Source organism: Trematomus bernacchii, unplaced genomic scaffold (assembly GCF_902827165.1).
Source record: "Trematomus bernacchii unplaced genomic scaffold, fTreBer1.1, whole genome shotgun sequence".
Taxonomy (NCBI): domain Eukaryota; kingdom Metazoa; phylum Chordata; class Actinopteri; order Perciformes; family Nototheniidae; genus Trematomus; species Trematomus bernacchii.
This window is the reverse complement of record NW_022987593.1, coordinates 9161476-9189253: the sequence shown is the minus strand read 5'-3', so window position 1 is coordinate 9189253 and position 27778 is coordinate 9161476. Positions and strand designations below refer to the sequence as shown.

The following is a 27778-nucleotide window of genomic DNA, read 5'->3' as shown; positions in this document are numbered from 1 at the left end:
CGTTGAACTGTGCAGCATCGAATCATACCGTAACTTTAATAAGATGGAGTGATACAATGCATCATCATCCAGAGTAAAACCACCTGGACAATTAAAATAAAAAAACATATTTACATAAAAACAAGTTGAAAACAGCAACGTAAAAATGTACAGAGCACAAAGGTTAAAACAGGTTCTTTAAAAAAAAAAAAGGCCTTAATATCTTAGTGGATCACATTATATTATGTCGTACACATAAAGAAAGTGCAGCTTTTTCATTCAACAGCATTTTTTTTGTGTCTAAGGACACACAGAATCCTTAAATATCAGGTGTTAGTCATTTTCTTTTGGTTTGATATTACCAATAAATAACCGGAGAAAACCCATCGAAGCAATTAATGGGAATATTATTTTAGGGAGTGAATGTTTAGGATGTCGTATATTGTGTGTGTGAAAAGAAAATAGCTTCAATCAACAGCTTAAGTGAGACATTATTCATGAAAATTCAGTATATCGTTGAATTTTCACAGCTTTGTTTTGCATTTTACCATATAGTCATTTGAAGAGAAACAAAAAATCGTTTCATGATTAACAGCAAATGTAAAGTAATGCAGCGACAGTTTGACCAGATATAATGTTAGGGTGATCGTATGTAGACTATCAATATTCCAGTTTAGCACTGTACTGTTTCTGTGGACATGTACATCTACATAGCCTAAGAGTACTAGAGTAACTAGAGATTACAATATCAACACTTATGCATAATGTCTTAGAAAGTACAGCTACTACATAGACACCGATTTCATTTGAGCAAACCTTAATATTAATGTCCCATCGCTCTCCGCTGGACAGAATCTAGTGATTGTTATAATAAAAGTCTTTCACATCTCGTATAATACATCGCTAAGAGCCAGTTCTGGTCACATTCATTCAACTATCATACACTGACCTTCATTGTCCTCTGAAACTCACCGAGACTTTTTATACACAATGACCATGTTTCCCTTTTAAAAAGTCTGTGTGTGGAATCTCAGCCAGATAGCGAGATATCATAGTCACTTGAAGACAGCGAGCGCCCCACTTTACGCACATTTTTGGCGTTAGTTATACGAGCCGCCACCTCCACCGGCTTCTCGAAATAAATCACCAGGGCCTGCTCAGTGAGAACAGAGGCCAGGAACTGCTCAAACGTGATGGTCCAGTCTTTATCGATACTGGTGCTGTGAGGCATCCCTCTGTCGTAGGCCTCCCCGCTGTGAGGAGCGCTCCCCCTCTCCCCCCCGGGGTCGCTGCGCACCAGCACCGTGTCGTCTGCTATGTCCTCGCACTGCAGCTTCTCGTCCAGCTCGTGGGAGCCCGCGCTCAGCACCGAGTAAGACGACATCGAGGTGTCATCTTTGGTCTCGTCATCAGAGATCAGCATGGCGGAGGAAGTGCCCGTGTCTTTGGTGGACGAGTCCTCCAGCTTGATGTCTTGCATTGGAGGCAGCTGCTCACTCCCTTCCTCCTGCTTCCCATCCTCACAGGGGCTTTGCTTGCTCTCTACACCTTCAGGGGCAAAATCATCATCCTGGACTCGCTGCTGGAACTCAGGCACGGCCTCTTGGTTTGTTTTGGGCTCTGTGGCGTCTCTGGTACACACATCTGGCTCTGGTTTACCCTCCATGTTGTGATCCTTCCTGCCAGGAGAGAAGAGCTTCCCCACCTCTCCCATCTCCAGCAGCAGGCTGGTGACGGTGGCGGTGGCGTGGTACAGCTCCTGCTCCGCAGCGTCCTCACTGAACATGCTGTAGAGGGTCTTGCACAGCTCGATAAACTGGCTCTGGAGGATATAAAACACAAGAGGTCAGTTTTAACAAGTGTTAGCAACTTTCTTCTGCATGTACTGTCTATACCAACATATAAAGGAGGTCTCACCTGATTCAGCTTGGGGAGATCCTTTGTGTTTTCCAGTTTAGATTTTGTCTCCTGGTTCCACAGTTTCAGGTAATTGCGACATTCAGGAGTTTTCAGTTTCTTCACTGGGAGATGAACACAAAAATGTTTTATTTACTCTTACATTTGATTTAAAAAAAGCATGAAAGTACAACTAATGCCTGCTGGTTTCTGTATCAGGATTACAGAACTGGCTATTTAATTTGTAGAACTTAACCAAATACCTAATGTTGTTCTCACCCTGGATGCATACCTTCATCCACATATTTATTTCAAAATTCTGGAAGAAAGAGTTTTATTTTTCCATTGAATTGCTGACTTTATGAATCATTTTTAGTCCATGAAAATCACACCCATATTTTGAACCATTCACATTTTGCCTCAAAACAGTTAAAGGGGACCTATCATGCAAAATGCACTTTTGTACGTCTTTTATACATGAATATGTGTCCCCGGTGTGTCAGGGAACCCACCAAGTGTCAGAAAACACAACCCTCTCTATTTTCCTCCATACCCAAATCTTTAAAAACGGGGCTGCAATGGCTGATTATTATTTGAATTTTTCTGATGTCAGAAAAGGGGGGCTCCGCCTATATGGGCAACTCTCCACCTATCAGGGGAATGAGAGACCGCTCGAAAGCGCTGGAGACGCTGTAGTACATATGCCAGGCCTGTAAGTGGCGCTGTAGTCTGCCACAAAAGCAGAATCAGCCCTTGCAAAAACAGGGCTGGAATACAGCAAATAGAGCGAAATGAGGCATGGCTAAAATGCATGATCTGTTTGGTATTTTGAAAAAAGAACTTCACAGACATGTTTTATATAGGTATGGCCCTACAATATATGTTTTAAATATAGCATGATAGGTCCACTTTAAGTTAAAACGTGCATGGTTTTCCATTTGATTATGACTAATGATCAGTTTAGACAAACAGGATTATGTAGTGTGTTGTGTTAGATCTATAGATTCAGACTTTCATATTACTCACCTTTTTCAGTCTTAAATGTAACTCTGACAAAACCATCATCCTTCTCACTTCTGCTCTTTGAGTCGTTACCTGAAGAGAGCAAACATCAACATTTGTTTAATCAAAAAAGTTAAAGTTGAAAATGACCAAAATAACTACAATTAACAACTCAAAAACGTAAATAATTAAATTAAATTACTGAACAAAGATTAGTGTTCATACCCGAGTTTGTTAATCATTTTATAAAAGTATTTAAAATATGAAATTCATTACACACTTTCAATTCCTTTTCAAAACTCTTTTCACTGTTAAACATTTTTGTTTTGCTTTTGTTCAAATCATTGTTTTTGTCAACATGCAAGTTCCTCATAGTTCATACTGACTCTAGATCAGATTATCCAATTCCAATAACTAGACTGAACTTTTAGTGACCATCTTTTAGCAGGATTATCTATATTTTATAAAACAAGCCCATTGTATTACACATGTTCTTGCTTCTAAACTACATACAGCAGGTTTTTAACCACACGGCTTGCATAAGGTTTACTTTGCTACCCCCGCGACAGGGTGTAATCCAACAGTTTAACATCAGCGCCTTCTGAAAGCTGGATTGTCCAAACAGCAGCTTTCAGATCAGTGTTTGAGGCGGTTTCTCCCCCGAGGTGTGTGTGGTTTCGAGGTTAATCCAACCACCCGTTCCCCAGTTAATCATATGACATGCCCATGACCACAAACACAGATTTCACTCGTGCAAATATCACAATGGCAGTCTCAAGTCTTCAATAGCGACATCGTCAGGAGTAACCACACAACAGATGACTTGGGGGAAATCTCGGATTGCTAAATAAATGAAATGATTATTTGTAAATGCATGAAGGGTATATTTGCTATGGACTTTGGTTTAAAGCTGTTTAATGGTATTGTTTTGTTCCATTTATTGCTTTAGTCATTTCCCTATCTTCTCAGTGAGCAATTCATTTATTCACCTGCACTTTTATTTTTACGTTATAAGGTTTGACATTGTTTGTATTGATAATGCTTAAAATTATACCATTGAGGTTCACATGCTTTTAGTGCTTATGTAAAGGATGCAAAAAGAAAGTGGATTTTAGGCTCCTACCGATGGATGTTTCTGGAGCGAGGTCTTCGAAGAAGTACTGAGTCGCCTCAAACGCAGAGTCAGGCTCCTCCGTTTCACGAGGGATTTCTGGGAAAAAATGATCAGGAACATTTTAATTGCTAAACCTTTTGTTAACCACTCTGTCATTTTATACCAACTTAGATTACATTAAAACCATAGTTCCTCTTCAATCATTCCTATAACATTGTATTTTAAAATTACGTGATCTTAAGTTTGTCAAAATGTTACTAAGAAAGTCATTCAGTCGAGGACATTAAACAATTAAAAAAGTTTTTCTTTCTGTCGGCTTTCTTATTTTAAAAAGCATGCATACAAAACTAATCCTGAGAAATGAGTTGCCCTGTTAAGTGAGAAAAAGAGCATAGCATTTTCTTTATCCACATTTTTCAAGCAGACCCTCTTTTCTGTACAGCTAATAATTCTGCTCCACTGAAATTAAATCTGAAGTGTCAACAAACTTTGATGCAAACTCACCAGGAATGACGTGCAGCTTGTAGAGGAGCTTCAGCTTCTCAGTGAGCTCCCCGTAACACAAGATGCCTAAAATCACAACAACAAGCTTTAGAGAGCAGACACACCTGAGGCCTGTACTACGAAGCTGGATTTTCGCTTTGCCGGCTGACTTCAGGGAAAACTTGGGCTTTCCGGTCCTACGACGCTGGTTCTCTTTTTAGCGGGCTAGATCTCCATGGTAACTTATGCCGAGCGGCTAACCTCCTCGGGAGGAGGTTAGGTTGCAGGCTAAGAGATCAACTCAGTGAAAGCACCGCCTGCTGACCAATCAGAGCTCCGTGTGCGGAGTTTAAAGCGATCAAGTCATATTACAGGATAGAGGAAATACAGAAAAACTGCCGTTGCAGGAAAGACGGCCGGCAAAAATCAACTGACTGTGTGAACGTGAAAATTAATAGAATATCCCCTCTCATCTTCAGAGCAATCTGACTATTATAACATTAGCGTTAAGAAAGCTTACTTAAATATCTGCCACAACATAAGTAACCGGATCAGAGTAACATTAAGTACAGTCCGCGGCACTGTGAGCGCAGACGTCGATGTGTCCCATTATCATTCATATCATATCACATCATAATGTATCATATATTTCCTTATCTGAGTCAGCTTCTTGAGCCGTATCTGGCCGTGCAACACTCACAGTGTCACATACTGTATGCAGAAGTATTATTTTAAGCAACACATTAAGTTGACGAAACACTCGAGTCAAATTCTCCTAATTAAAGTCAGATCCACTCGTGTCTTGGACGGGGCAGTGATTTCATAAACCTGTTAATGTACGCATTCAAACACTTTTTCTGTTACCAGCTGTATTCACCTTGCAGGTGCAGCTATGTGGCTTTTATCCTGGATAAAGTGTTTAAGTCATGGATGTTTAAAGTTTAACTTCTTCATATTTGACTAATATTAAAGTTCACTTTTCATTCAGGAAGTATGACGCTGCGCTGTCAGTACGCTTGTCCGTGTTTGAGATTGGTCGAATGCTCCAAATACCACCCCTTTCATGTGAACGCGCACCTAACTAGATAGGACACGGCTGGCTTGAGCGATCCACCGGCTAACTCAAACATATCCAGGTTAGGTTGAACCAGCTTCGTAGTACAGGCCTCTGAACTACTTTCATATCTGACACATCAGCGTGGGCAATGCTACCTTATATTAAAATCATCACTATAACTTTCAACACATGCGCTGTGTTACAAATCATTACTTCAAAATAATATTTACACAAAAAACCTCATTCTACATACCAAGTACTATTTACAATAAAATGTTGAACATTTAGCCAAAACAATGCATTGAAAAGAGTTGTAAAGTAAAAACAGATTTCTTTCTACAATGTTGATAGAATCAATTCATTCAGGGAGGTTTGTTTTTTCCATGCTGAACCTTTAGTCTTTACATTGATGTACACAAGTTAGAAAAAAACCAAGGCATCATAAAAAGTAATAGTGTTACCGATCATACAAAATGTCATAGTAAAGTATGTTTTACAAAAAGGTACGTCATGAAAAAGTCAGAATATATCCATAAATAATATCATAAGATTGTATGTTGTAGACAAATGTTATACATTTTATTTTAGTATGCCATGATGGAAGTTATGATGGGTAATAAAAAAACACCACAAAAAATGTCAGAGGATAGTATGTCAAAATAATTCGTAGTATAGTATGTTATGATAAAGCCATGATAAAAGTAATAGTATAGCCTGTCTTAAAAAAATGTCAGAGGATAGTATTTCAATGTAATCATGCACAACCTCGCTGTACTTACCCAGGCCGCTGATGAACTCCCGGAAGTTGATGAGTGCGTCTCCGTTCTGGTCGAGCAGGCGGAAGAAGCGCAGGGCCAAGGGGTCGGAGTGCGCTCCGTTGGCCCAGGGGAACAGCAGGTTGAACAGCCCCCTGAACTGCTCCACGTCCATGCGGTACTGCTCCAGGTACGGCAGGCTGGGGTCGTGGCGCTCCGTGGGGTTGCTGCTGCCGCCCCAGTAACAGCTGGTCAGGTGCTCCGCCTGGAGAGAGGAAAAGCAAGCGAGGACTCTGAAATGTTAGGAGAAAATAAAACTGGGGAAGTGCCTTTTATCTACAATGCTCACTAACTGTGGAACACACCACCAAAAAATATTATGATGTAAATTCAGTAGACATTTTCAGTTTTCATGTTCATTTCAGTAGACAAGGACAGCTGAAACACTTTTTTCACTTAGCTTTTAATTAGCAATATCCCCCTACTATTTGTCTTAATCCTCAATTGCTTTATTAGACGAGTATGTAAGCGGTCACTCACCTTAAAGAGCACATAGAGCTCCTCCAGCTCATCAATGCTGAAGGCAGTCTCTGTTACAATGGTCCTGACCTGAAACATAATGTAATGACATTAAGTATGAATAGAAGAGAGAACGTGAAGAGAGTATCTAATTATGACAAGAATGTCATTTATTAGGTTTCAAAACACAAATCTAAATTTAGCCTGCAGAACTTAGAGAATTTTTAGTTGCACATCTGCACACACGGTTAAGCAAGAACATTGTAGTAAATAAACCTCCTACACTTATACAGACATTTGTCCAGATCCATTAAAAAAAAAAGAGGAACAGTCGGTGGGTTCTTACCACGTTGCGTTTAGTTGTATCTTCAATGGTTTGGATGACCCTCAGTCGCTGTTTGAAACGCATTTGTTCAATCACATCTGCACGGATTGAACCGAAGTTCTGACACAAAGAAAGAAAAATAGGTAAACCAGGTGTGGCGTTATTCAAAGTTACCACAGTGAAAGGACAGCTGGAGACACATTGGTGATTGTGAGGAGACATCTGGGTAACTTTAAAAAATGTATGTGAACTTAGGTTAAACTCGTATAGACTGAAAGCATACTGCATGTTATTAATGCTTCCCTGAGAAAGAACATTATATTAGGAAGCACTTCATATAATAAATGTCAGATTTGTATCATTTCCCTGCACGTCTCTAGACAGAGCACAGTGGAGGACACAGTTTTCCACACACCATCATCATCATCATTTTTCATCATCCTAGTTAAATACCTCGTAGGAGCTGCGGACCAGTTTGAAGATGTCGACATCTGGATGTGGTTCTCCATTGTCTGTCAGTAGGGAGTGCAGGTGGGGGATGGGAGGGAGGGTGCTGTCCTTATTGGTCACACTGTCCAAGTATCTATAATAAACAATAGATTTACCAACATTAATATCATCTTTAAGACTTATGTGATGAAATAAAAGATTAACAGTGGAATTTTAGGGTTTAGGAGAGAATTGAGGATATCCTTAAATACTAGAAAACAGTTTTTCTTGTAATCTTTGTCTCTCCTCACCTGCCGAGAACAGTCATGGCCTCTCCATCGTCCTTGCAGCTGAGCAGCTGGTGGATGTTGGCGTGCAGCACGGAGAGCGCCAGCTGAAAGATGACCTTGATGCCGTCGTAGAAGAAGCAGTCCACCACCACCACGGCGCTCTCAAACGGCATGACGGACAGGAAGAGGGTGAGGAACCAGGAGAGAGAGATGGTGGAGATGACCCCGAGGTCCTGCATGCAGTCATACAGCTGAGGGACGTACTCACGGGCCAGCTCCTCGAACACCCCCTGATCCACCAGGGCTCCTGGGGAACACATGGTCAGGAAAAAGGCGTTTATTTAGTTAAAGTATAAAAAAGAACCAATGAAATGGGCCGAGAGCTTTGTTAATTTCTGTGCAAAATTATAGGCCATTTGTGGAGTCTAGAAACTTCAAAATCTGCCACCCACCAATATCACCGTAAATGCACATTTGCTATTCAAAATGGAAAGTTTAAAATGCAAATAAGGTAAGGTATAGCAATTGAGATTTAAAAAGAAAATATATATACATATATATACAAAACACAGTAGAGGGAAGGGAAACCCTAAAAAGCATAATAGGGCCTTTTATACACAATAATCATTAGTATAGTCTCATTCTGTCATGTTTAAGAAATACTGTACACACAAATTTACAATTGAATTATCTTAATAATTTACATGGAGAACAGGTGACAAACAGTGGATGTTAAACAAATAAAAAACAGTCTAACACTTTAAAATACATAAGTACACACTGACCTACAACCCTGGTGTTGTAGTAGTCGGGCAGCATCCTCTCACAGAGCGCCACCAGCAGCCAGAAAGCCTCCTCTTCTTTGGCGTAGAGCAGCAACACAGAGGTCACAATATTCATAGCCTGTGGTGTCGAAGGAGAGAAGAATATAAATGTAAGTACTGTCAAGGGCCGCAAGGTTCCTGTATGTCAAAATCTAAAACAGGCGTGTGTACCTGACAGTATCCGATGTTGGGGTTTCTGAAAGCGTAGGCCGTGAGGACCCTGCGCAGCGCGGCGATGCCCATCTCGTTCTGAAAGGCCGGGTGTTCGGGCAGTGAGCGGTGCAGGTCCCTCTCGATCTCCTCTGTCGCCAGGTTGTATTTCCCCATCGACTTCTCCACCAGGTCTTCGTAGTATCCGGGGTGGGTGGCCATCTCGTTGATCGTCCCTATAAAAAAAACACAGGAGATTTCATTAGAGTCATTCAGATCTTTTCCAGGAAGTTCAACAGATATGCCAAGTTGATAACATTTAAGGCTGTCAGAAAATATTTGGATCCCATAAGATGTGTGAGTCTTCGTGTTATCTTTGGCTTTTGATGTCTCAATGTTGGAAGTAAGTGTTTTTCACAACTAGTAGTAATTTAAAAAAAACTAAAATACCATATCAATATATACATCTACCATTTACAAGTCAAGCATTAAAAACTAAGAGTAAAACACAAGTTATAATTAAATTCAAATCAGAGAAAACATAAAAAGTCAGTTAGTAAAGCATAGTATGCCATAGTAAAAGCTATTGTATAGTATGTCATAAAAATGTCACACTATATTATGCAATTCAAAAAATTATTTCGGCATGCACGCAATTATGCACCTACACCTATTATGCACTTGACTCGACCTAAATGTCAGCTGCGGCCGATGAACAGAGTGACCTATGGAGGAGCGTGTCACAGCTAAAATGGACTGAGGGAATATGTTAGTAAAAATGTGCTGCAACACCAAGGTGCTGGTAATTGGTATTTAGATGCTTTACAGATCTGATGCTGGTTAACTGTACTTTTCTTTAGTTCTGTGATTAACTTTAAAGAAAAGTAAGTAAACCTAGAGGACGTCTCTTCACATTAGTCATTGTTCCAGGCTTCTCTCAGTTATCAACATACCTCAGGTAACCTGCTCATCAAACTGGTTTTACACTCTTTGTTCTAAAATTAGGCGCAAATTAAATGACTAGCTTCTCTTTTATTAGTTTAGTATAAACAAAACTAATTTCAAAAGATGGAAGTAAGGTTAACTAAGGTCATCATAATGCAGCTATGACAACAGCCAGGTGAGCAATAAGTGAGTCACTGTGGAGAGAGAGGAGGTCTGTTCAGGTGAGGAAGAGTAGCTGCTGCATGACTCTGCCTGTACTCTGGTATGTGTGAGGTTGAACACCTGAATAAACAACCTGTTGTAGAATGACCGTCACAAGCTACAGGTCCTCTGTAGAGTCTGCAGAGGTGTAATGTTCAATGGCTTTGGTTTAAATGCTGTGTTCAAGCACTCATGTAAAAAAAATACCTGCATCTTTATGAATGAAGCCGTTTCTGTTCCAAAAACAACTCTATGATATTTCTATTCTACACTAAAAGCAGCTGTAACATAAACCTGATGCCTCCCGGGGATGAATACAGTATATTTGATTCTGATTTAAAAGCAAAAACAATCTGAGAAAGAATAAATATTTGCTTGTCTACTTGTCTTGTTTTAAATAAATCTTTTGTTTATTTTTAGATCCGGCCTAAGGCACCGTTTGGCTAGAGCCAGCACTAAGTGTTGGAAAAATTAAAACATTCTTGAATAACCCAATATTTATTTTGAAACTGTGAAATAAATACAGTGGAAAACTAATCTTCACTATGCTTTAAAAAAGGCTGCAACACAGGCATAGCCGTAGGAGTAGTAGTATCAATATCTCACATTTTAATATTAGTAATCGTTTCTTACACAGCGTAATTGTGTCTATGGATAGGTGACACCCGAGTAAAATATGCTTCATGCGATGTTATGATCAGGTGTGAGCATGTAGTATGCAGGGTGTGGTCTCCTCAGGCGCTGTGTATGAATCATTTTACAGCTTTCTGTATACACTGTGTGTGTTGTGTTTCTCTGCATTTTGCTCACCAGAGAAGAGCAGCCAGAGCTCTCCTCTCATGCTCTCAGGAATCCCCTTGAGGACCAGCTCCTTTGTCTTCTCCGTGCGGTACATACACACTCCCTGCCCGTACTCTGTGAAGTGGTTCTTCCACGCCTGCTCCTTCAGGAACTCCTTCGCCTGCAAAGAGGGAAACCGCCTTATGAAGATGCAGTAGCAAAATAAGTAAAATACTGTAAAGTAAAATCTGTAAACAGTACGTATTATAATATAAGAATAGTAAGATAGCTTTCTTGCACACGTCCACAAAAAAAAAAATATTGTTATATTGAATAATGCAGATTCACAGTGCCAGTGAATTTAGCTAAAGGAAAGTTATGACTTTATTCATACATAGTCTTACAAGAACAATATTCTTGCAATGTTAATTTTAGCTGCAATCCTCCATGCAGCTTAAAATATGTGCAGTATTGGATAATTGGCAATTATGGAAAGACAAGTAATGTATTCACTAGTCTACAAATAGCTTTTAATGGGCGCAGATCCATTCAGAGTGTCATTAACACCATCTTTGGACCCTCTATATATAGTTCTACAACCATTAAGAGAAAATGAAGTAAAAATGGATATTAAATCTCACAGAAAAGTTCAAAGACTATGGGCTCCAGAAACAAGTCTTGGGTGTCAGTGGGAAAAGAAAACAACATATTAAATAATTACTGAAGGCATCCGTTGTCGTGCCTTTAACTATACTTGACAGAGTGCTTTTAACTCACCAGCTTGGGGTTGAACTCCTCAGGTGAGCGGCGGCGGTACATGGTCATGAGAGCTTGAGTGGCTGTGGGCACGCTGCTGTCGTTCAGGTTGAACGTGCGCTCGCCTTCTGAGCTCACACTGTTCTGCGGGCTGCTGGAGAGCAGGGACCCATGCTGGGAGTAAACCTGGGGGAGGGGCAGACATCATGTTTAACGGTTGGAGCTTTTAATGGACACAGTCCCCACCACATTTTAAACTAGGTCTGAAAAACGGAATTTTTGTACCTCGTCATCGGAGCTGGTCAGGCTGCCGGTGAGCTCTCTCTCCAGGTAGATCTTGGAGGTGGTCTGCTGCAGGAAGTCAGAAATCCTCTGGACCAGGAAGTCCCGGTCCTTCAGATTAGCAAACAGGAATGTCATTCTGTTCTTGGTGCTGATGGAGAGCGGGCTGGGCAGCACGTTGGAGCTGTCTGCCTTCTCCACGATGGTCACCTGGAGGAACATTCACAATCTCAGTTAATACAAAGTAATACATGAGAAGCAGACACATCCATGAAATATGTCAGAAACAGGTGCTCTGATTTTGTAAACATATTGTACTGAAAACAAAATCGTACATTTTTGATGACTAAATCTAGACCACTTGTAAAAAAAAGTTATAATTAAGGAGTACTTAACCCCTTCAATGATCATCTGTATATCACACGTCACTTGTTAGACGCTTTTACCCAAAGCAACTTACAAACAATCAATACTGTGGGCAATCCCCACAGGAGCAATTTGGGTGTAGTCTCTTGCCTAGGGACATGACGACATGCTGACTGCAGTGGGGATTGAACCAGTGCTCCCCTGATCCGGCCTCGTACATCAACTACTCTCCCTGTGTTACCTTGGTATTTATTTTTAACACATTGTATACTGCACAAGTTGCATGAGTTTGTTAACAGATGTTTTACTATATATTATTGTTGTTGTTGAAAGAAGCACCCATTTACTTCAATTCATCAAGAATACTGTCATTTTTTAATTCTTTGTTCATCATGGAGGCATGCAATACAAATTGAGTTTCCTTCAAGAATTCATGGTCACCACTGATTGATACACAAATGGTCAATTTGGGGTTGAGTATTCCTTTAAGTGTTTACTGACTGTTATCTGTTCAGATTTACCAATCATTTAATTTTAAAGACTGGCACACTTACAATAGCAAGTATTTACTTTGTGTTCATCCATTTACATTCATAATTCCCTACAAGACAACATTACCAAACACATTCACATGTCATCTTAGCTGTTTTTATTGAGGTGCTGAAAAAAAAATCGACATTATCTTTGCCAGTTAATGTCACTGTTATTATCTAATCCCCCACATTGCAAGCTGTACATAAAACACACTGAGATGTCAGACAGAAGCACTCGCCTCTCGTAGGGGAATGATGAGGCTGCACAGCATCTCCTCCTTGCTGGTGAAGCAGATGTAGTTGGTGGAAACGAACATCTGTCCCAGGATGTGCATCTTGTTGAAGGGCGTCCACAGGGTGCAGTCTGTGTGTCCGTCCAGCTTCTCGTCTTTGGGCAGACGGAAGACCGCACGGTAACGCTCACTCTTCGCTCTCGCATCCAAATCCCTGCAGGATGGAAAATTCAGAGTCATTCTGTATGAGCTGACAGATTTTTGTTAATGTACAATATAACAGTGTTGGGGAAATACTGAATGTTCCTTCTATATCAGAGTAGCACATGATAACAGAGGCCCTACGTAGGTGTGCACGTAGCCGGATGTATGATTACATGGATGACGCTCAGGAGACACTGTGTTGAAGTTATGATAGCTATGTTCCTAAGAATGGCATGATGACACATTCACTCGAGAGATAGACATACAGTATGACTTGTCATGTTTATTGCTTACGCAGGCCTTAGCTAATCTTAACTAATGTCAGAATACTGCTTTGAACCGGTATTCTTCCATCTTGTTGACTGTAACACCCTCTCTTGTATATAAGCATATCAAGGACTCTACTAAAGTTACTCTTTTGTCCCATGCAACCTCGTGTATGTGATGACTACTTCCATTCTTGCAAGGATAATAAAAGACATGTATCCTGATTATTGAAGATCAAGCCAGTGACGAGTGATATTCTTCTAACTAACTGCATGGGTTGAACCTGAATAATCATCTTTGCATTAACATGGTTCTAACCACTATTAGCAATGTTACTCAAGTAAAAAGTAGCATTACTTCAACAAAAGAAGTCCCATATTCAAAATTGTATTAAAAAAAAAAAAATGGGTTGACCAAGCAACATTTGAATCTCAAGACAGTTCTTCAATGCTTGCAGAGACCCTTCAAAAGTATACCATTTATTTCCTAGTATGCATGTTTTGCTTTTGCAGTTAAACCTTACAGTAAGACCTCAACCTGCAACAGTGCTTTAGATGTTCATTCTCTGTGCCTTTAAGATAACCAGCTGCTCTACCCACCACAACACATTAATGTTCAATCGATTGCATGTCATAAAACATGCTAACACATTAATTATTGATGAGCGTAAATAAGCGTTCCCGCTCAGCATCGGTTATTTCTCACCTCTTGAGAGCCGACACCTTGGTAAGGGATTTCTTCTTGAGCTTGGGCAGCGAGCGGTCCTGCTCGAAGCCTTTGTTGTCCAGCAGCTGCCGCATGGCGATGTTTGCCAGCTGCTCCGCCAGCTTGAAGGTCTCGTTGATGTTCAGGAAGACGGAGAAGACGTGCGCGCTGAGGCGGGTGCTCACTTTGATCCCGTCGGGCAGCAGGAGGGTGGCGCTCTTCTCCAGCTGGGTGATATCTGCCCAGCGCATCACCAGTTTGGCTGAAAATAAGGAAAACACATTAAGGAAAATACACGAGTATACATAGAAAATAGATTACAACATTTGACTGTTGCCCTCAGGATATTGGTCAAGACTTGCAAAAAAGGTATTAGCTTGAATAGCATGCAAGAAAATTAAGATAATGCACAGTTTGACATGTAGTTAGACTTGTATGGTTAGATATTAGTGTTGCAAGAACTAAATGCAACATAACCTGTAATAATAGTTTGAGGTCTCAAAAGAATGAAGCCTTAAAGAAAAAAAAGGTAGAATCGCGGTAGATGTGGCTCCAAAGTAAACATGTCTTAGGGGACAGAAGCAAAGCAGCGTTGTTGAAATGATTTATTGTTTTCATCTCATCTTGCCCTTTAAATTACACAATGTTGGCATGGTTGCCAAAAAGATATTGAAAATATTTGGAACAGATTGCTGTTTTGTACCTCCGCCAAATCCCAAATATGCATTTTAATATCTTTAAAACACTTTTGGCTACTTGTTAAAACAAACAAAAACAAATAAAAACATGGAATTGGTGGCCAGAAAAACCAAAGATGATTATCTGAATTGTACCTCAAAAGTAAAGGTCAAGGTTAACCTAGATACCCCATAATGCTACTCAAAATAATCTTTAATTCTAATGTGTTTATTAACACACTATTTACTCAGGCAGAATAAGTTATTCTAACCATTAAATGTGAACTAAAATGTTAAATACTGGAAACAATTATTATTTAAATACTGTGCCTCTAAGATTTAGTACATAGAGGTCATTTAAATATCGTGTTGCCTTACAGGTATTGTCTTGCCAATAAAACAATATAATAGATACAAATAGACAGACAGCAGAAACATAAATACTAAATAACTGTGTGTTCAGCGTCTACCTTCTTTTCCTAGCAGGTACGAGTAGAAGCAGAGGTGGTTGATGCTGAGGTAGAGCCAGCCCTGTCGCGGCACTTTTCCCTTCCAGTAGCTGCAGGAGTAATAGTTGACCAGCTTCTCCTCCTCCGGCATCCCGAACAGTTTACGAAACTTAGCGCTCGCCTCCTTGAACTTGTCCGTGTCGTCGTCCTCTTTGACGTCGTGGTTCTTGTTGTACTCAGCAATGATGCCCTGAAGATGGACAGAGACAGAAAGATGTAATGAGCTGGAGGGACGAGAAACAATAGAGTTGGTATTTGAAGAAAAGCAGCAGAAGTTTAAGTGATTGACATTTTAAAATTAAATTTTGTTTAGTGCAGCTAGCACAGGCTGCTACAGTTTGAATACTTCATAGGATGCATGCCAGCAGCAAACTGGCAAACCATTTTTTCATGGGTAGATTTTTTTATTGTAAGATTCCTTTTCGTCTTGTACCAATTTTTTTACTATAAAATATAAAACATTATAGGAATGCATTATATGGGAACAACATTATATGCAAGACAAAATGTACATTTATGTTAAGCAGGGTTCCCACATTTTCTTAAAATAAAAATTCAATCACTTTGAAAGACTCACACAAAGACTTGGACCCAACATCGCACAGTTTGAGGATCATGATTATTCACCAATAAAATTCAAACAAAAAGAAAAAAAAAGTTGTATGGTATGCCATAAAAGGTAATTTAGGCTTTGTTAACTATAGTCACGAAAATAAATCACAGTGTCCACTTAGTTTTACACAGAATATCTGATATCTATACATAAAGCAACATCTTGATGGGAACAGAGTGAGCAGGTACCTGGACTTTTCCTTTGACAAAGGTGGTAATGTCGTTCTCATTCTCAAAGATGGAGAGCGTCTGCAGCAGGTTGTTCTCCAGCCACTCCCAGTGCTCCGTGATCTCTTTACGAGACGTTCCTGGAGGAGAGAGAGAAAAAAAAGAGAGAGGGAGAGAGAGAGAGAGAAAGAGAGAGAGAGAGAAAGAGAGAAAGAGAGAAAGAGAGAAAGAGAGAAAGAGAGAGAGAGAGAGAGAGAGAGAGAGAGAGAAATGTCTACTTTAGAATTTAAACACGTATATATACACTTAAATGTTATTTTTTCGATATCAATTCTGATCGTAGTTCCTATGCCATAATATTTGAGATCTTTGACCAAGAAACATGGAAATTGGATAACTCACTTTCTTTACAAGCTAAACTTTCTGCCCTCCAGCTTACTCCGTTTTCTCGTACCTTGACTGTATCAATTGTCTAATAATAATAATAATAATGAATTAGTGGAAACAAATTAAATATGGGAAAATCACAATGGAAGATATTAAAGGGTATTTTGTATACTCTAATAATAAGTTGGGAGATCTTTTAACTCGATGATGGGCTAATGAAGTCTAAAGCATCAATAAACACACATTTATTTCCTTAAACAACAACACTACATTGTTATCAGTGAGGTCAAAACAGATTTTTTTGGCTGCAGGAGAAAGTGATCGCAGTAATGGCTGCAGCCCCTGAGGACCATTATCCCTCAGCACAGCAAACAGGCCTTCAGTGAGTGCATATTCACTGAATTATCCCCGTCTGCCAGACCGCTCCACTCTGCTCCATCTCTGGGAGAAAGAATTAAGGACTGGGAGGGGGGGGGGGGGGAGCAATTTTGCCATTTTGAAGCCAGGCTAGTCTTAAGTAGGCCTCCATTTCAGAAAGATAGGGAGAACAGATACTCAGTTCATATGAACATTTGGTAGGGGAGAGCTGAATTAAAGACATGGTGGAACACATACCAAAAGTTAATCTCATCTCTGCAAATGTCTCAGTAGTGACCCATCTTAATTTAATTAGAAACATCATTATCTTATCATGTATTCAGTTCAGCCACAGACTCATCCCTCCACGACACGGCACCAAGCGCCTCGGACAGTCCTTTGTGCCTGTAGCTATCAGGCTGCACAACAAGGGGTCAATAATGTGAACAATCACTGGACATAAATTCACACTGTTTCCACACACCCATGTTAATATATATAATATGTAATGTATATATGACCCAATTTGTATATATGTCCATTTTCATTTTAATTCATAGCTTATAAGACCCAATATATGCTAATTTTTATTTTTTTGTATTCATTTCTTATTTCATAGTTTCTCATTATTATTATTATTATTTTGTATCTTTGATCTTATTTTTGATTTTATTAATCTGTGCTATCCTGTTTTTTCACCCTTACCCTGTTGCTCACAGGGATTAATAAAGGTCCATCTTATCTTATCTTATCATCCTGATTTATATTATGCATTTCCAATTAGTTTAGTTGCATTTTATTGCCACTAAAGTCCCACATTAATGCACATAAAGTGATGTGACAAAGCAATGCTGGTTAGATCTTCTTAAATGCGATTATTTGCCGGTTTTCTTTGTCTTTTCTGACAGTAAACTGCTTTATTTTTTAGGTTTCAAGCTATTGGTCAGGGAAAACAAGCATTTTGAGTCTGTCAACTACAGGAAACTGCTGCTAAGTAAACTATTGGTTGATTGAGTGACTAAGTAATCAGCAAGTGTATTCATAAAGTAAATAACTGTTATTTGCAGCCTTGGTTTTGTGTTGGAAATGTGACTCGCCTCATCACACCGACAGCTTGGATGATTTCATATTCAATGATAGCTTAAAAATGATAACAAGAAGAGCGCTGCTTCTTATCAGTGTGGAGTGTGGCGGCTGTTCTGCATGATTAATGTGTCTGACTGGAGATAATAAGTAAAGCTTTTCATACACAGATTATGCAGATTGCATTATTGTGAGACACTAGCAGATGGCGTGAAATCAAAATAAAAGAACCCATCAAGTGATTAGCAGAAAAACACAACATCCACTCGTATTTGAGCATTGATTCCTGCACCTGATCCTGTAATCCTGCCCTTTAAAACCACTGGGGCATGATGTAATGCTTGGCATCCAGCCGCTGACATGGGAAAAGGCAGGATGTTGGAGCATTATGGGTAGTGTGGTGGCTGGGGGAGGGATGTAAAAACACACAGGGGTCTATACTCAAATAACCCCATGAGTGTTCCTGCATTTTAACTTGCACCATCGTGTCAATTGCAGAGGTGGAAGAAGTACTCGGATATTTTAGTCGGGTAAAAGCAGTAATACCACAGTGTAGAAAACCCTGCATTATTGTTTACTCAGTTAAAACGTGCAAAAGTCTTACTGTAGCATCAAAACATACTTTAAAGTACCAAATCCAAAAGTACTTTTTATGTACAATGGCCATTTCTTTAGAAAATTATGTATTATGCGACTAGATTTTGATGAGTGATGCATTAATGACTCAAATTGTGCAGCTGGTAAAGTTTGAGGTAAATGTAATGACTTATTTTACTGCCAGGTATGATCAGATATGAAAATACATTATAATTCATTAGTTAATTTATATTTTGTATGAGTATAAAGTACTATATTTCTCACAAATTGCAGTGGAGTAAAAGAAGCAGTACGATTAAATGTAAATACTCAAGTAAACATCAAAATATTACGTAGGTACAGTAATTGAGTAGAAATACTTGGTTACTTTCCAACACTGGTCAATTGCACTGTTTTCTTACACTATCCTATGTCTATTTTTGTTTTTTTGTCTCGTATGAGCCTTGGCCTTATTTCCAATAATTGCGCTGTGGAGCTATGACAATAATGACTTGAATTTGAAATCCATAACTGTACATCTTAAATATGCAGAATTAAGCTTATAAGGTAAATCAGAAAACTGAATTGTCAAAGTATACTTCTGCATTAACCCCAAGTCTAACATTGAGCCAACATTTTAAAAAAAAGGGCACGTACCATGAGCGATGATCCAGTAAATCAGAGAGTCGGGGGTCTGGTAGAGGATCCTGTACGGGGCCATGCGAGCGCTGGAGTCCAAAACCACATCCAGGGTCCCGACCAGCAAACCTGCAAGAGAAATAGAAACACATGTTGACCTAAAAACATGTTCAGCTGTGAAACTAACAAAAGCCTTTACAGACATAATACAACCATAAATCATCATCTGAAATGAATCCCATGATTGGAGCACATGTCATCCTGTTGTTGTTGTTGTTGTTGTTGTTGTTGTTGTTGTTGTTGTCGTCGTCTATGCCATAAATTCAAATGCATTTGTTTACTGCTGAGGAGTGTTAGACAGATGCCCTTTGCATGTTTCACTATGTGTTCAAATTAAATGTGATTTATTCTTTGAAGCCAACTAATAAATTACTTTATCTGAGGCATTTTTCCAAAGCCATTAACAATAAGTGCAATCAACAATAAGGATACAACGGCAAGAATCCCACAAGTACATTAGCCATAAAACAATTTTAAGTGCTACTTACAGATATGAGGAGGTTTTGTTTTTAGTTGATTTTATTGGCCTAGTCAAAACAGATGGGTTTTCAATCTGCAATGTAAGATGTGTAGGCTTTCTGCTCACCTCACATGAAAGCACTGGTGTGAAACTAAACAGGATAAAAGTCACCTGAGAAAAGGATGAATAGGCTAATCAAATTGAAAAATTAAGAACCATGATGCATCTGGTTTAAAAAGATATCAGCGTTTCTTTGTATGGAAAATTGCTGCCAGAAAGGACAACATGAGGCCGGTCCCAAATCCATTCCAAATTGGGGTATAATCAACTAATCAGCTTGCATAATAAATACATGCTGCTAATTTTCCTATAATGCAAAAAGGATTTGGAGGATTTTCTTTATTGCGGAAGGTGCTGCTGGCTCATTATGAGATTAGAAACCGTTCAGCCTTTACTAATTACTTGATTATTAATGCCTCGCATGCAAACCAGAGTTTCACAACCTGGAAACCAAAGAAGCTTTTCTTAATAATGGATCAACTTAAAAATCTTTTTTATACAAGATCCTAATTAGAAAGCTGTACAACAATGACTTGACATTTAGAAATCTACAGTGGGCTAATTTGCTATCGTGATATTATTTTCTGAGCTGCTGGTAGCTGTAGATTTTCTCCCGGGTTCAGAATAGGTAGACATTGAACTGAGACGGGTTATTTTTGTTCAGCCGCTCATCAGAACAAACAGCATGAGTCACACAGAGAGAAGATGAGTGGGAGGAAGGGGAGAGAAGCGAGCAAAGCTGAAGTGTTAAGGACAGACAGAAATAATAAAACAAGTATATCTGTGGGCTCTAAACTCATTGACCCTCCATCGTTTAAAGACCTTGGACTACATCAAGTCCTTTCTTCACAAATCTTTAACTTCCTCAATTACATTACTCTTCATCAGTACCTCACACCTTTTTGTCGCAATTAACAATTAAGAAAAGCAATAAAAAGCTGCCAGACAATTAAATCGATTAAACTGACAGACATAGATCGTCATGCCACATGTCAGAGCCCTGTCATGAGAACTACCATGAATACAACAATAAAATACTCTCTTGTGTTTGAAGTCAATAAGCTCAAATGGAGTCTTAATGACACCAAGACAACTGAGATAAGTAAGCATGACACTCTGGTTAAGTCTCTTGGTGGCAAACACACATCTGTGTCAAAACAACTTCCCCCTGTGTGTGAAAAGTCACAAGGTTATAAAACAGTCATAACTTCAAAGTTCAACACTTGCCCACACATTGACCTCAGAGAAGCTTGTATTGTGCAGTTAGCCATAGATCTCAAAATAAAAAACAAGTAATCCAGTGAATGCAAATGTCTGTTGCGTTTTCGTAAAGCACTATGGTGTCAAATTCATGAAAAGCTGCTAAATGTGGCTTTTGTTCTTTAGCAAGTAATGCATTGTGCAGCCTGCGACGTGTGAGTTGAGGTTTAACGCAGGAAACTTGGGGGTTAAAAATAAGAAAAAAAGAGGTCACTGAAGGTGTGCGACCACCTTGTCTTTCCTCGTCAGTAAGACTAAAGAAAGTGAAACAGACAGATGTTTCCTAGCCAGTGTGGATTGAACATGAGTTGTTATTTATTTACACATCACTTGCCTCTGTCTGTGGCATTACACTGAAGGCCATGCGACTGTAAAGGAAGAGGTGTGAGTAGGAACAAATGGAAATAATTTCCTTCCACATGCTGAGTGAGTGGGTGCACAGCACACAACACAAAGACAGCTGTAATGGTTACATGTTCCGCCTGTTATTTCTGAGGGGTGGAAAAACAAGCCTATACAGTACAAATCATGTGATGCAGAGTTCCTTATTGTTGGAGCAAAACAAATCTGCCTCTCTGAATCATTACTGTTTCTCAAATCAGTGAAACAGCAGCAGACCAAACAATATGAAAAAACTACCCATTTTGTTTTGTTTTTATCCTCTTCTATATCCTCTTTAAGCAAAACACAGCTTGATGTGGTAGCTGCTGGTGTGGCATGTTTGCATTGAGCAAACAAAAGAAAAACAATCTCCCTGACACTTTAATGCCCAAGCCACACGGTGACGAAACGGGTCGTATCCGCTACAGTTCTCTATCTTATAGACGGTTCGGCCACACGAGGCCGACAGGGAAACGCGGATAACGATAACGGGTCCCAAGGTGGGTAGATCTGAGGGCGGGCCAAACGGCTCCGTGATTACGCCCTATACGATCATTTCCTGATAATGAAAATACTGACAGGCTGTCAGGAGAGGGGGAGGAAAAGAGTCGTTATTCATTTGTTTTAAAGCTCAATAAATAACAAAGAAGACCTTTGACCGGCACTTTTATAATTTTGTCCGGAAGATTTCAACTTTAACGGACATGTTGACCGGCGGAAAGAAATTCTAACGGAAACTCTGCCGCACGGTCCCCTCGTCCCTTGGAAGAGGCGGAGAGGTGGGTGTTTTTCATCTGCTGGTGGACTACCGGGGAGATCTACAGCAGGAGCACACGCTTGCCTCGGGGAGGGAGGAAAAGAGCCAGAGCCCTGCCTCTCCCCACCTCTGCTGCTAAATCCACGCGGAGAATAAACAGAAGGGCAACCATGGCAACCATGCATGCTCGGGAAGTCTTCTTCGCTGCTTTTGGTGTATTTTGTGGCGGAAGTACAGCGCCACTTACAGCGTCTCCAACGGATCGAGCGGTCTCGTGTGGACGGACACGTTTCTGGTGCCTATTGCGTGTGGATGGAAGACTTTTTTGATATCGAATTCGGTTTGTTTTCGTTTCCGTGTGGCTAGGGCCTAAATCAATGCTGCTTCAGATAACAGAAACCTGAGACAAGTGTGAATCATCACCATCACATGCAAGTCGCATTGCTGATACATATGCAGTGATATGTATTTTACAGCTTCTCCTTTACTTCTACATATTGAAAGAAGAAACCAGTCAAAGCAGCTGTGTGGCCTTTAAGGACGAGGTCAGTATCTGACACACTTACAGCCAAACATAAAGAGATTACCAGCCGGATTGTGAAATATGGTTTTGTAAAATGACTCAAATTATTGTGTAGTTTTATGCGCAAGTGTCTAGTTGTGTAACTACTGACACGATGGCCTGAATCTGAGGTTATTTACAGTCTGATGAATGCAGGTTTTGTTCTGCGTTATTCTTTTTGCCTTCTCTCTGATGAATAATGATGGCGTCTACATATAGACAACAAAGGAGACAAGACGTCCTTTCAAATGTCCCTCCAGCTCTGCACAGTCGCACAAAACACGGCATGCAAACTCGGTCATTAGATAAGACTGTAAGTGACTGTTAAAAGCATGTAGCTTATCGGGTTTAATGTGTGTTATTCAAATAACATTTAACAGAAAATTGAGCAGGTACATTTTCTAATGTAGGCCAACTTTCAGCTTTGTTGAAAGGTCAAATATCCCTGAGGAGTTTTCTTGTAAACAAACTCATTTGCAGTAAGTACCCATTTGTGCATGTGTCTCCTGTTCTAGAATTAAAACCCCCTTTTGTAATTGTTAACACTTAAAAAAGGGCAACTATTATGCTTTTGGGGATTTTCCCTTTCCTGTAGTGTGTTATAAAGGTTTTTGTGAATGTAAATGGTCTGCAAAGGATAAAATCCAAAAGTTCCCTACAGAGGGAGTTTCTCTCCACACACTCCCCCCCTGCCTGAAACGCCTCCATTAGACTCCTTTGTTTACTTCAGTAACATAATGAAATCGCAACAGAGTCGACAAGCTAACCAATCAGAGCAGACTGGGCTCTGGTTTCAGACAGAGGGTGAAAAGAGGTGCTGCAGCACAGGCAGTATGAGAAAAAGTAAGCTATTTTTTTTTACATTAAAGCCTGTCACAGTAGAAGCACACAATACAATTATGAAACTTGAAAATAAGCACAACAGGGCCCCTTTAACAGTTTCCACAGGGCTGAAGGAGGCAACAAAGTGGAGTCTTAATGACACTGAAACTAATGAGATAATTGTGCATGACACTCTGGTTAAGTCCCTTTGTGACAAACAAACATTTGTTGTATGGGAAGACAACTGCTAATTTACAACTATTGTTCTACAGCATGTAATGCATCGGTGCAGCCTACCACATGAGTTGAGGTTAACACAGGAAACTTGGGGGTAACGCACAACAAAGGAGACCACTGAATGTGTGTGACCACCTTGATTCTGTTTATCAGACCGATGTAGCTGTAACAAATGTGCCGAGTGCACAACAAATATAAATAAACCATCAGCAAAGATTTCTTTATAGTTTTAAACCTGTATTGTTTATGTTTGATAGCTTCAAATATTCTTCTTCCCTGCACTGCCGGCACACTGCTGCATCTATTGCCACATTTCTGCCAACAGTTGATCAGTTATAGTTATGCGTGTCATGTCACTTGCGCAACAAAAATAAACAAAACTGGGACCTGTGTGAAAACATTGTTAAAGCACTACGGTACAAGATCTCCACAGGAAGCTTTAAATAACAACAGCACTGCTAATACTCTAAATGCTAAATATTATTAACTGATACAAACCCCATTAATCTAGATTAATTACACGCTTTTGATTCTTTAAGGAAATCCATAATAGTTAAGGGCTCTACATGCTCCTCAAGATTAATCCTGTATAATGATAACTCAGATAAATGAGGTTAACTACGGCTTTAACTATGTAGTTAATGGTATTTGGAGACATGTAATTCATAAAATATTGTCTCTTTGACTTCTCAGACCCTTACTAATTAATGCTAGTGCTAATAATTTATATTTTCAGTTCATCTCTGGAGGAACTGCATTAATGCTGTTCATGCAGCTACAGTACTAATGTTCACATGTGAAGCCAAGTGAATTTTGTCTCTGGCAGCTCCAACATCATAAGCCCAGTCAAGTTAAACATGTGTATTTGTGCCCATCCCTGTAATATGCTGCGTCCTGGTGCAGCCGAATGGTTTCCCCTCCCCTGGACGCAGTGGGCAGTGTCAGTGTCACTGGGTGCCGAGCGCCAACTGGCACACAGCACGGTGTCAGCATGGTGAGCATTTACATAACAATGATGACGTCATCCCCTAGCGCCACAACAGACTGTAGACAGACTGCAGGGCTGAATTTAACATTTTTACTTCAAGTCTTTATAAATCACACTAAGGTTAGGAAATATGACAGTACTTGGAGACGAGAATCTACTATTCCATTTACTTTATACCCCCAATGCCATCCCTTTAAAATCTGTAGCTGTATTTGCTTTATACCAATCCTTGATTTAAAAGACTGTTGCAATATGATGAAGATTCAGTGGTTTACAACCCGAGCCAGGGCCTCCAAAAAGTTTATCTAGGCGGTCAAAGATAAAAAGGTAGGATGAAAACGTCCAAAGGAGTCCAAAAGAAGTGAAAACTCTTTGATTGAAATGCACTCAATTCTCTTCTTAGTACCACTATTTCTTGTTGTAAGGACTACTTCAGTATTGAAAGTAGGAAAAAAAGTGTCTCTGACGCCACAATTATTTAATCTAGGTGGCATTTTGGTCAGCAATATCAACACATCATAGTAGGACACAAGCACCGATATGACAGAAATTCAGAATTATTATACACAAAATGACATAATAATATTAAACGATTGATATATTATATTTGTATCTACATTGCCCACTCCTGACTCAGTTAGAGTGGTCCTCAGTGGCAGGGATTTTACTCCCATCATATAGTTACTGGTGGTATCATTGTCACTTACTAACACAGTGAGAAACTCTCAGCAGGGAACAGACGCTGAGCTGATAAACACGGATCAATCTATGATAATGGCAGCATTGCCTCTTCAGATTTAAATCAAAATGCCTTCAAACAATCCTAATTGACACAATGTGGAACATTTAACTGCATATATAGCATGGAAAGGAATTGTTTTAACCTAAAACTGGATTACCATAGGCAGTTTTCCTAGGACATCACCACTGTTTAGCAATTGGTTTGAAAAATGAATTGTCCTTTATTTTGGAACAAGGGCCTTCAATTTAGTCCTGCTTAATGACTGATCTTGAGGACATGCATAACCACCTTAAATTGTATTTATTTTAAACAAAATCCAATCCTATATGAAACCATTGTTTAAACAATCTACAAAACAGGTCATATAGGACCATGTCATAGTTTAGTGTTGTAAATAACACACAGAGAGAAGAATAAGGGTTTAGAGGGGCCCATAATCTCCAGTAATCCTTCCAATGGTTGTATTAGATTAGTTTTATAGTCAATGTTAGAATCAGGACCAAAACAATCCCATAAAGGTTTTCAGGTTCTTAAACAAGTATGATAAATTAATATCTCAAATATGCTAAACTAAAGCACACCTCTTAAATATGGGGAAGTGCAATACTGTGTGGGGAAATACACAACCAGCAGAATTCAAAACATGAGCCAACATTTAAAATTCAGAGAAACCAGGACAGTGGACTGTTAAACTGTGAACCTCAACCAGTCATTTCCAAAACCTGAACTTCCTCCTTCTCCTTTTCCTCTCCTGCTGCTGTTTGACCCATTTTAGATAGAATAAGTAAGAGAGAGAGGAGGAGGAGTGAGAGGAGGAAGGGGAATGATTCAGCATGAACAAGCAAAACAGACCGTGTCTTAAATAGATTCACTGTTGTTGAGACTCCACAGCTATTAGCACAAGAACAGTAGTTTGCATTGTTGTAATGGCTGACATCTTACAGGGACAGTTAGTGACAAGATAGTGTACCATTAATTATGTGGTGGACTTGTTTTATCAAGGTTTATCCTTAAATTAACACCTGAGAATAATTAAACATTTAACTCTTCACATCCAGGTGAAAGGCCACCTGTGACAGCTGATTGGTCATGTGATCCACCTCACGTTGTCCTGTGCATGCGTTTCCTCATAACAAACATTTCACTTGACACCAAATCCCCATTTCATGATCTGAATTGAAACTATAAATAGTTTTTGGGCTGTTGATCCATGACAGTAGGCTTTAATAACAGGACTCACCAGCCAGTCCTCCGCCTCCATTCCCGTGGCCCTTCCGTTTCTGGAGTATGAAATATGGATTGGCTCTCTCTGTGATCCACAATGCGCCCGCCAGTAACACATCTTCGGGAATAACCCACATTATGCTCCTGCGTTTTTAAGGGAACATTGAACACACAGGATTGCAGACGGAGACCAATACAAAATGGTCCGATGCTTGCTACTGTTCAGCAGGGATTGTTAAATAATTAAAACACTGATGTAGGCCTGAGATCCTCCTCCTCAACCCTTGAAAATGTCTCTCCTGCTGGATGTCCGAGCGGCAGCAAGACGCGCATCCAAGTGTTGCTATAATTAAACCCTCCAGGCTCCGATAGGCCTGCAATATGGAGGTCCACCAGCAAATGTCGAGCACATAAACCTCCTTCTGCAGCACCAGCCTCTCGTGTGCAGCCAAGCCTCTTAAATAAATGAATATCTCTGCGGTTTCCTAGGTAAGGTTATCTCGGTTTGTTGCCGCAAAGCGCAGTGTGATCAGTCTTTGTTGTCCATGTTCCGAGGCAGGTGCGATAGCGAGGTTAGCGTTGATGTTTGGCAGAGAAGACCTCGTTACAGCCGATTAAAATAAACAGTAAACAGTCTGTTAGCTCTCGCAGCAGCGATGCCAGTCCGCGCACTGAAGCAGAAAGCAGAGACTTTGTGAGTGAACCCGCAAACAGCAGCACTTTTCTTCTGCTTCTCCGCCTCCTCCTCCTCTGCTGCACGAAAAATAAAGCGAGCGCGTCACCGACTGGCCAGCGCGAGACGTCAGCGTGCAGGAGGTGAGGCACGTGAGCAAATAATGAGGTAAGGAATTAGTTAAAACTTTAATAAACTCGAACTATCCATTTTGATTTATGAATTTTGATTTTGTGTTAAGATAAAACATAGTGGATAGAGTGGATTGTTTACTTGTGGTCTGCCCACTATGTTCACTATCATGTCACTAAGTGGGCTATCAAGTCTATAAATATGGTGGTTGGAAACACAATTCATGCCACATAAAGATTTCCTCTTGTTTTGTATCCATTTAGTCTTTTAAATAACATTTCATTCAAAACACGTTTTGCCAATATTTAAAAAAAGAT

At 39.8% G+C, this 27778-nt stretch overlaps 1 protein-coding gene across 1 annotated transcript; it reads right to left on the bottom strand.

Annotated features, from left to right (window-relative positions):
• Window positions 1-5: 5 nt before the first annotated feature.
• On the bottom strand, window positions 6-27396 carry tbc1d9 (TBC1 domain family, member 9 (with GRAM domain)). Its single transcript, XM_034129892.1, has 21 exons — window positions 26673-27396; window positions 19122-19232; window positions 16083-16201; window positions 15243-15471; window positions 14096-14357; window positions 12926-13133; window positions 11791-11997; window positions 11527-11691; window positions 10780-10930; window positions 8845-9059; window positions 8635-8752; window positions 7871-8156; window positions 7584-7713; window positions 7152-7250; window positions 6827-6895; window positions 6311-6551; window positions 4496-4561; window positions 4001-4087; window positions 2902-2970; window positions 1897-2000; window positions 6-1801 (listed from the first exon to the last, which is right to left on the bottom strand). Exons 1-21 carry the CDS (start codon window positions 26791-26793, stop codon window positions 1010-1012), a joined length of 3849 nt encoding a protein of 1282 aa, XP_033985783.1. The 5' UTR covers window positions 26794-27396; the 3' UTR covers window positions 6-1009.
• Between the last annotated feature and the right edge of the window lie 382 nt (window positions 27397-27778).